Source organism: Chanodichthys erythropterus, chromosome 6 (genome assembly GCF_024489055.1).
Source record: "Chanodichthys erythropterus isolate Z2021 chromosome 6, ASM2448905v1, whole genome shotgun sequence".
NCBI lineage: Eukaryota > Metazoa > Chordata > Actinopteri > Cypriniformes > Xenocyprididae > Chanodichthys > Chanodichthys erythropterus.
The window spans coordinates 31,313,238-31,324,007 of NC_090226.1; the positions used below are offsets into that span (position 1 = coordinate 31,313,238).

At 34.5% G+C, this 10,770-nt stretch overlaps 1 protein-coding gene across 1 annotated transcript; it reads left to right on the plus strand.

Moving 5' to 3' along the window:
- Positions 1–444: 444 nt before the first annotated feature.
- si:dkey-33m11.7 (trypsin) lies at positions 445–6,455 on the plus strand. Its single transcript, XM_067387560.1, has 5 exons — positions 445–493; positions 1,604–1,763; positions 2,892–3,033; positions 5,911–6,177; positions 6,261–6,455. Exons 1-5 carry the CDS (start codon positions 445–447, stop codon positions 6,453–6,455), a joined length of 813 nt encoding a protein of 270 aa, XP_067243661.1.
- Positions 6,456–10,770: the final 4,315 nt, after the last annotated feature.

Below are 10,770 nucleotides of genomic sequence, written 5' to 3' on the forward strand. Positions count from 1 at the left end.
TGTTCCTGCCTTAAGAGAATGTTATTTTCCATTGGTGTGGATGCTAATATAGTTATCTTTATAATTATTATTTAGATGATTCTTATTTGAGGCCTAAAGGATTGGATTCATGACATTAGCAACACATTTGCATTTTTAACAAGGGTCTGACTAATTATCACATACAGAGTTGGGGAGATTTACCAGACGTGTTTGAACTCGTCTTAATACATGTCCATTATACTGTGATCCAGTGAGTGCACATTATGTTTTAGGAGAAGGTCAGGAAGGGCAACGTTGCTGAAAGCCCAACAATGTTTGAATTATAGTCCCCCATGAAAACTGAAATCAGAACTTGGGAAACCTGAGGAACAGTGTTGATGTGATCCCCTCACCCTATGTGGAGGGGTTTGGTAGATATAGAGTAGCCGAGAGTCCGTAGCGCTTCGCGTGCTCACATTAGCCATGGCCATGCTGCTCTTTCTGGTTCTGTTGAAAGTCGTCCCAGCCAACTGTAAGTACTGAACACTATCAGGAGCTGACCTTCTTCTTTTTGCCTACAGCTTTAGGTTTCTAACAAGGCAATATTATGACTCTTACAGTGTTTAAACTTAACTTTTACTATTTTAGCATTTAGGTCAACGACATGATGCTCATTTTTGTTTCGAATTGAATACAGCTTTGTTATGATAAGCATGTTTTTACTTTCTGAATTAAATTTCACTTTGATACAGGGGGCATTAAGTAAAAAATGTCAGGCTGATAGACTGACCTAATATTACAATAAAAAGGGCCTCTCTAAATGATGACATTTTTGATATACAGTATAGGAGGCAATATTTCCTAGAAAAACAAAACTGCTTCACTGCTTATTAATATATGACATACTTTTGTAATATTGGAAGATCATGTGACACTGAGAATTGAAGTAATGAAAATCAAATCAAAGGAATAAATGATGTTTTAAAATGTATAAAAATAGAAAAAAAATTAAATTGCAATAATATTTCACAATATTACTGATTTTACTGTATGTTTGATCGATAATGCAGCCTTGATGAGCAGAAGAGACTTCTTTCAAAAACATCAAGGTCTTAAGTCTCTTAAAATATCAGATAATTTTACCTTTTTATATATAAAGGACAAACATCTTCTAAGTATTTAAGTATAAAATATAATTACATTTATTATACACTCACTTTTGTTTAAGGAAATAGTTTGAACGTTACACCAAATGACATCATCACAATCATTACAATTAAACCTTTTTTTGAAAATGGTATAAAAGATTTTCAAAATTACATTTTTTTCTTTTCTTTATCATTCTTGACCCATTTGATATGCATTCATGCCTCTTATCAAATCCTGACTGTTTGAATCAAACATCTTACATCATAAACCAATATTAGATGACTTATTAGACTTCATAGAATATCAGGCTGTATATCCTTTCTTGGAACGAAACTTGACCTTTGTTTAACAGGGATACACAGGGTGTCAAGCTTGATTTTGTCAGCTGTCAATTTGAACTCAATGGAAATGAGATTAGAGTTTTATTTCATTGTCCTTTCGCTGTCATCCTGAGTTCTGTTCTATTTTAAATCTTTGTTGTATTGTTTTCCAGGTCTGGACTTTGTTCAGGGGCGCATTGTTGGTGGATATACCCCCTCGCCAAATTCAATCAAATACATAGTGTCGTTACAGAGCTCAAAAGGACAGCACTTCTGTGGAGGATCTCTGGTCCATAAGTACTGGGTGCTTACAGCCGCACATTGCAATATTGGGTGCGTATTTTCACCTTTTCTTTAAACAGATTCTCTGCCTAAACAGGCTGTTTATGAGACTTACAGGATGTGTAACAGCAGAGCTGATGGCCAAGTCTGAGGGTGAGTTGAAATGCACAGTAAAGCAGACAGGCAGGATGTGCGGTAACCTTGACCCGTCATCACTGTGTGGTACTTAATGAATGCTGGCTTATCTGCTGCTTGGCACGGCTGAGCCTGCTAACAGGGAGAAATACTGTCATTCAACTCACGTCCTCTACAAAGAGTCACTGTGTATAACAAGTCATGTCAAGAAATCAGATTTCAAGCATATGTCTGGTATCAGTTTTATAGTTATAATGTTGCTTTAGTATGCAGTGGTTTTATTTCCTATATAACTTATTACCTCAAAACATTTAACTAACTTGATTTTCTTAAATTAGTAGAACTTAAAATGTTTGTGACAAGTGGGGCGGGACCGAGAGCCTTGGAAGTGGAGCAAGACCAGTGCACAGGTGTCTCTCATTAACAATCATGTCACCGACATCCCTTCACTCCCGCAGTTCTCAACCTCGCCCAACTCATCATAATGTTAATTACATGTACAGTTAATTTACATAAGCATCACATTCAGATCTTGGTTAAATGTTAGATAGCAAATAACACATGCTATTATAACTATGAAAGAGAATGTCATTATATACTTGCTTGTATATAATCAAACAACATGCAGGTCGTAAAAGTTTTGCAGCCCATCCTCAACCTAACCACAGGCTATACTCTCCACCACAAGGGTAACCCTAAAACTAACAAAACAGAACCCCCTGTAAATCCCAACATAACACAACACTAAACACTAACGTATGTCTCCCTATGTTATCTATCTTGTGCCAAAACACAAAATAACACTGAATTTTCAGCATTTATTTATACAGTCTAACTTCTCTAGATTAGAAATCTGCTGCAACTCAACTCAATCATATTAAGTTCAGCTTACTACAATAAAATTTTGAGTTCACACAACTTTTTACAATGAACTTTCATTGTTATTTGAGTGAAACAAACTAATTTCAATTAGTTTAATTTCACTGTTCAGTTTTACAGTGTGTTTTTCAGAGGGTCGCGACTGTATTTTTGCTTGACTTTAAGGAAGGATCAGATGATGGTGGTGGCTGGAGACTATACTCTGGGTGTTTATGAGGGGACAGAGCAGTACTCCAAGCCTCGGTCGCTCATCCTGCACCCTCTGTACAACAGGAGCACCAATAATGCAGATATTATGCTCATAAAGGTACTTTCTCTTTGCCTCTGTATTGAATACATCACTCTTAAGTGAGTGCATTTATAACTATGAGAGTAGAGTTACTCGACACTCAAATGAGAACAAAACTCAAATTTGCATTGTAATGGGCAAATTTTGCAACATCGACACTGTTACTGAACTGGATTGAATCAAATTGTACTGACTTGAGCTGAATAATGACGCTTATCTTGAAGAGCATTTGAGGTTACACTTTATTTTAAGGTGACGTATTAATTATCTACATGTACTTACTGTAGAGTACAGTTATGATTTGGTTTAGGGTTAGTTACTTGTAATTAGAAAAAATTTACTGTTATTACTAGAGTAAGGACATGTAGTAACGTGTAACTATGCCACCTTAAAATAAAGTGTTACTGAATTTGTCCCATATTTGATGATGTTTACATCATTAATTTGATTATTTTCCTGTTTATTACTGTGAAGCTGCTTTGCAACAATCTGTATTGTATGAAGTGCTATATAAATGAAGGTGACTTGGCTTGAATCTGATTGGTCAGTTATGGCATTGCGAATATATATATTATTTATATGCTTGTATATGTTTTTTTTTTTTTTTTTAATAGTCATAATAATTATACAACAGTTAGTTCTGGACCTTGAATTTGGCTAAGAGGCTTTTTTTTTTTTTTCTTTTGCTCATATGACTCCAACAGCACTGGGACTGTTTGTTTCATTCCGCTTGTTTGTGTTTGCATGTTGCATTCGGTGGTGGGGATATTTCAGTTGTTTTTTCGCCAAGTTCCACTAGCAGGTGGCCACAAGTTCCATCATTGAGTCATTAACTGAGGCTGAGTGTGAAATCGCAGAGTAGGTACTTCTTTTAAATAAGTAATTACTTTGTGACCAATAAAAAAGTGAGTTCTATAAACTATGAATGTGTGTAGTGTGAATGAGATCTGGACATACTACATTCGTTACTAACCATTCCTGTTCGAACCACCCGCTCTTAGTGGGACTCGAACCCGGGTCCACTGGCATGGGAGTCAGCACTCTAACAAGAAGGTTAAAGAACACAGTCTCTAGAACGCCTCTTGGGATCTGGGGAGTGAGATTTACACAGACAGCTCTTATTGGCCTACATCCATTACACTCACCCCCTTAAACCTCACTCCCATCCGGGTCACGGCACCAATTTAACCCCTCCCACTCAAACCAGGGCTCGAACCCAGGTCCGCCAGCATGGGAGTCAGGCACTCTAACAAAGACGCTAAAGACCATAGTCTCTGTGAGGTATAGTTCTGAGTGAGGGTTTACATGCACAGTTCTTTCCAGCCTACATCCGTTACATAGGCATCAGTTACGTCGCTTCTCTGTCATTCACAAATCATCTCCAGTGGCCTCATGGGATAGAATCAGTATGTTCAGAATCTTGGCAAAAGAGGTAGTCACAGTCACCGTCTTATTCAGTTTGTTTTGATTGTCTTGTGCTTCTTTGTTCTCAGTACAATAATCACCCTTACAGCTGTTTGTCATTTGCATTGTGTATTTAAGTTCCTTCCTGCCTTCAGTTTATTGTCCGGTATTGTTTAATGTTACATGTGTTTGCTGTCGCCTGTTCTTCCATTCCTTGAGATTAAACTTCGTTGTGTTACTTGTATCTACTGTCTTCGTCTTCCTTGGAGCCAACCCATAGCAAGTAGGTCATCCAGGTACTTTTTTCATCTACTGTTTTATGAATGCTGTGAATTTAGACATACTACTTTTTCACATATTGTTTTTCACCTATAGTAGGGAAGTAAGCGATTTTGGGTGCAGAATCTTGATTCATCCCATCATCCATTCAACCAATTTGTTCAAAATCACTGATTCATTCAGGAATAAAACTGGCTGCATCTGAATATGTCTACTTAAACTGTATGTGAAAAGAGTATTATTTCCAAATTTGTAGTATTAATAAAACATTAGGCAAAAACTACCAAGATGAACTATTACTTCCATCGAGATTCTGAAGGAGCATCTGATAGACACTTTACTATCCCATGATGCCACGGAGGTGAAGATTGAATGTGAGATTCGAATGTGAAGCAACTCATTCATATTATATAAAACATCCTTTTTTTTTAAGGGTTGTGAAGTAAGAATTAAGTCAAAAGAAGTAACTACTCACACAGTACAATATTTCTTTAAAATCGGCATGAAATGGAAGTCTTTTCTCCCCTATTGTGACATATATATATATATGAAATGAAATGGCCTCTCAAACAAGAAAAAATGTAGGACGGGACTTGATTTTGTCCATGGGGAATTGATTGGATGAATGGATGGTTTGCTATTAGCGAATCTCATGTGAGTGACAGATCGTCCCGCCCTCGTGCCAGTAAACACATCGTCAGAGAAGAGAAGAGATGTCGCTGAATGAGGGAGGGGAAGTTTTTTTGATTAAAGAGTACGAGGTACATGAATTAAAAAAATAATGCTGTGCACAGATAAATCATTTATGGTAATATTCCATTTAAAAAGATAAATTTTGATTTCATGGTGACTTTAAGAAATTTTAAGAGTCATTGAATCATTCACTTAACCAATTTGTTCAAAATAACAATTCATTCAGGAATTAAATGCCACTGTTGCTGTGTGTTGCAGGCAAATACTGTAGCTATATTCTGCTTCAACATTGTTTGGAAAGATATTCTTTGACAGATCAAAAATAGATATTATGTCTAAAATCTTACTTAATGTTGAGTTCTTGTTTAATGAATTGAAAAAAGTTCAATATTTACATTATTACCAAGCTTGTCACCTTTGTTATGCTTTGTAATGTATGGTAAACAGTTTGACGGTGTAAGTTGTGCTTTTATACCAACTCTGATCTGTATATCTGTCTCTGGATGTGGGTTCTTTCAGCTTAGTGCGCCTATAGCGCTGAACAGGTATGTGTCGCTCGCCCCACTCCCCAAACAGAACACAGGGCTGTTGGCGGGCAGGATGTGCCGGGTGTCTGGATGGGGCTCCACCAGCCACAGTGGAGGTCTGAACTCTCTCACCCTGCGTACGGTCAAGCTCCCCATCGTCTCCACCTCCAAGTGCAACAGCAGTGACTCCTTCAGCGGAAACATCACAACAAACATGATCTGCGCGGGCTCCAGAATGGGAGGAAAAGATGCGTGTAAGGTACTTGCTATAACGACCAGCTGACGTACTTCATTATCCATGATTCAATGCTTTACAGAGATGTTGGCATTGTGATGTTCCAGGGGGACTCCGGAGGGCCGCTGGTGTGTGATGGACGTGTCTACGGCCTGGTCTCTTGGGGAAATGGCTGTGGAGATCCAAGGTTTCCAGGGGTGTATACGGCCGTGTCCCGGTTCCGCCGGTGGATTGACCAGACCATATACAGCCCATACTCACGGTGCCTTAAGTCAGCTGGTCTTTTCAGCAGGGAAGACTAGACTTCTGTGTATTTGCATTCATGCAATGTGAAAACAATATTCTTTAATTATAGGCACCTTTATCCATGTCGACTTTTTGAAAATAAAGTCTCCTAAAACATGCATCACATTCTCACTATAGGTTCATCTGTTCCACAATTTTTTGTCATGAACATTTCCACTACATCTCAAATGAGCATTCTGGAAATTATATTTTAAATATTTTTTTTTTGAATAAAATATCTATTTTGTCTTGCTAAAACTAAATTCTAGCATTCATGTATCCTTAATACCTATATAGTTTTTGCATAATTTGACAAAATAACAGCTTGCTTGGAAATGATGAACAATAGATGCACACAGTTTATAAAATGTAATTATCTTGGATTTTCTTTCTTTATTAGAGAAAGAATTGTTAATTGCAGTGGTAATGCTGGAACTGCATTAATTTTTATTGAAAAATATTTATAATTAATTTACACACACAATATATATATATATATATATATATATATATATATATATATATATATATATATATATATATATATATATATATATACAGCTATGGAAATAATTAAGAGACCACTCCAAGTTCAGAAATCAATGTTAAGTGGTCTCTTAATTTTTTCCATAGCTGTATATATATATATATATATATATATATATATATATATATATATATATATATATATATGTATATATATATATATATATATATATATATATATATATATATATATATATATATATATTGATATATATATATATATATATTGATATATATATTGATAATATATATATATATATTGATATATATATATATATATATTGATATATATATATATATATATATATATTGATATAGTTTGGGTTTTTTACTGTTTGTTCAGTTTAAAACATGTAATAATTAATGTTTTTTTTATGGATTTACATATTTTAATATTGAACGTATAGGGCTGGGACAAGAGTCAAATAAATCATTACATAAAAAAAAAAAAACTTTCTATTCATCAAATAATCCTAAATGAAAAGTATCACAGTTTCCACAAAAGTGTTAAGCAGCACAGCTGTTTTCAACATTGATAATAATCAGAAATGTTTCTTGGGCAGCAAATGAAAATTAAATTAGAATGATTTCTGAAGGAACATGTGACACTGAAGACTGGAGTAATGATGCTGAAAATTCATCTTTGATCAGTAATAAATTACATTTTTTACAATATATTCAAATACAAAACAGTAATTGATGTAACGGTAATTGAAATTGTAATAATATTTCACAAAACTGTTTTATTGCATTTTTGATAAAACACTCAAAAAAATTATTGTTGGATTTTCTTAAAAAAGCAGTGTCGTGTGGTTTCACACAGCTATATTGAGTAATTTGTACAAATAACAATTTAGTTGTATGAACAAAATAAATTTAAGTAAAGCTGACAAAATGTATTTGTTTATTTGAATTCGTCACTGTTACATAATATTTATATGTGCAGTTTACTTAATACATAAGATGAACACATTTATTATTTTGATTTATATATATTAGCTATTTGCTCTACAAAATGCACTCAAATATGACTCATTGAACAAACTCAATTTAATTGAGAGCAAACATTTCAATTTCCAACATAACAACATCTTTCCCTTTAGTGAAAAACACATAAAATAACTTTTTAATCCCTAAATTTACTCTCCTAATGCAAAGTATGCTGGGAACTATGGATCCACTGCCCAGTTAGTTATGTCAACATTAATTTGTGCGTTTCACTCAGCAATGTTAAGTTGACTGAACAAACACTTAAGTATAGCTGACAATACTCATTTTTAGTAGAAACAACTCAAGTTAAATTAAGTTCATGTAGTTACATGAGTTTTTAAGTATTGTTTGAGTGAAACTAACAACAGTGAAAGTTCATTTTTTGAGTGAATAAATGGTGCTTTAGTAAGCAGAGACTTCTTTCAAAAACAATAACAAATCTTACCGACCCCAAATTTTTAAATAGTAGTATAAAGTTGAAAAAACACTCATAAATGGAAGCAAATTAATCTAAATGTAATGTGAAGGCCTCTTAAAACTACTACAAACACAGTTCCTATCATTATGAGTGTTGTAAAAAACTTGTGATGTTGTGAAAACTGATCAGTACCTTTGAATATCAGCTAGTCCCTCTTTAAAATGCTTATTTGCTTGGGATTTATCCCAAAACGTTTCACCAAAAGATATTAAATGCAGAAAAATTGCCTTTGTTTAGCTCAAATGTTGTGAACAGGAAGCTATAAAAGGTTTTGACGTTGTACTGTACACGCAACAAAGGATGTTTGCACATTTAATAGGACCGGGTGTGTCCGCAATTTCTCTTCTCTGGAGGTTGCATTAGTTCCAGGAGCTTTTGGTTTCACTGCCTGCACATGACACCACATGTAAGATGATCACCGCATGACAGGCCCCATGTGAACCACACACAATCATCCACAGCAGTTATCTGTGTATCATATGAATGCATCCAAATGCTCAGTTTCATAATAATAACTTTTATGGATCTGGGGGCATCATTCATTACTTACATAATTAAAAACAATAGGTAACATTAAGCGTAAAGGTTAAACCAACCAACAATAAGGTCATATGGGAAGAGTGATGTTATTGAAGGGGCTGCTAACATGTTTGGCATAAAATGAATAGTGTTTCATGGGAAATAACGTGCAGAACAGCACGTTCCCACAGGGGAAAGCATATGCCACACAAAAATGAGCAAATACTAAAGAACAATGGGTAATTTCACGTGTCAGACTCCATCTGATAAAATATTTAGCATGTGCAGAACTTGTGACTGATGTGATAATTATTGAATATGACTTTTTCTTATAAGCTGACCAATATTAATTTTATTATGTGCAATGTACCATAAAAATATTTTGGGTCTACGGTTGTGATGGTTTTTTTATTATTATTATTATCAATATAAAGTTATTTGAAATCTTTCTGTGATGGACTGGCCATCTGTCCAGGGTGCTTTCCCCTGCCTCTTTCCTAGGAAACTGGGATAGGCTCCAGCCCTATAACTTAGAAGGTCGTATAAGGAATAAAGAGAGAAGATATATTTCAAATCTTAATGTGGTTATTGAGGTTTACATTGGTAACACTTCATTTCGATAGTCCACATTCTAACTACAAGTAACTTTGCAACTACATTTATAAATACATTAGTGTATTAGTAGACTGTCTGCTTAAATGTTAGTTCACCCAAAAATGAAAATTCGGTAACACTTTAGAATACTGATCCTTCATTAATGAATAACTACACAGGAACAAATGAGTAATGCATTATTAACACTCTAGTAAACTACTATTAACTAACAAGAAACTCTGATTAATGAATTAGTAAGTAATAGTGCTCAGTTGAACATGGTAGTTCATTATTAGCTAAACAGTAATACTGTTTTTCATTCCTCCCAGAGAGGATCATAATTAACATGAATGATGCATAATGTATAATTAATTCTTAAGAAAAGGTCATGGTTAACCACTAGTAATGACTGAAGTATTACCAAATCATTTAGAAGGAATTCTTTGGATCAGTATTCTGAAGTGAGAAACATGATAATTCTCTAGTAACTGCTGGAGTCATTGTAAACTTTTGAGGTTTTTGTACAGTAATTCCTTATGATATATTTAGTAACACTTAAGTAATTACTAATGGGTTACCACGATCTTCACTTTAGAATACTGATCCAAATAATTAGTGGTTCCTTTAGAATGATGTAGTAACACTTGAGTCATCACTATCCAGTACTTTACAAAAACCTCAAAGGTTTACAATGACTCCAGCAGTTATTAGAGAGTTATCATGTTTCTCACTTCAGAATACTGATCCAAATAATTAGTAATTCCTTCTGAAGGATTTGATAATACTTCAGTCATTACTAGTGGGTTACCATGATCTTCACTTTAGAATTAATTATACATTATGCATTATTCACATTAATTATGAACCTGTTTATAGTAGTTCTTAATAGTTCTCTGGGAGGTATGAAAAAACAGTAGTTACTGATTAGTTAATAGTGAACCACTGCACCTTCAACTGAAGCACTATCACTTACTAATTCATTCATCAGAGTTTCTTGTTAGTTAATAGTAGTTACTAGAGTGTTAATAATGTATTACTCGTTTGTTCCTGTGCAGTGAAGGATCAGTTACCGAAAATGCTGTCATTTATTACTCAACCTCATGTTGTTCCGCACCCGTAACACCTTCGTTCATCTTCAGAACACAAATTAAGATATTTTTGCTGAAATCCGATGGCTCAGTGAGGCCTGCATTGACAGCAATAAC

Excerpts from the sequence above, each read along its gene's own strand:
- si:dkey-33m11.7 (XM_067387560.1), top strand. The coding sequence starts at position 445 with ATGGCCATGCTGCTCTTTCTGGTTCTGTTGAAAGTCGTCCCAGCCAAC. Across the intron at positions 1,764-2,891 it reads GCCGCACATTGCAATATTGG|GAAGGATCAGATGATGGTGG; the intron begins GTGCGTATTTTC and ends CTTGACTTTAAG. Across the intron at positions 6,178-6,260 it reads GAGGAAAAGATGCGTGTAAG|GGGGACTCCGGAGGGCCGCT; the intron begins GTACTTGCTATA and ends GTGATGTTCCAG.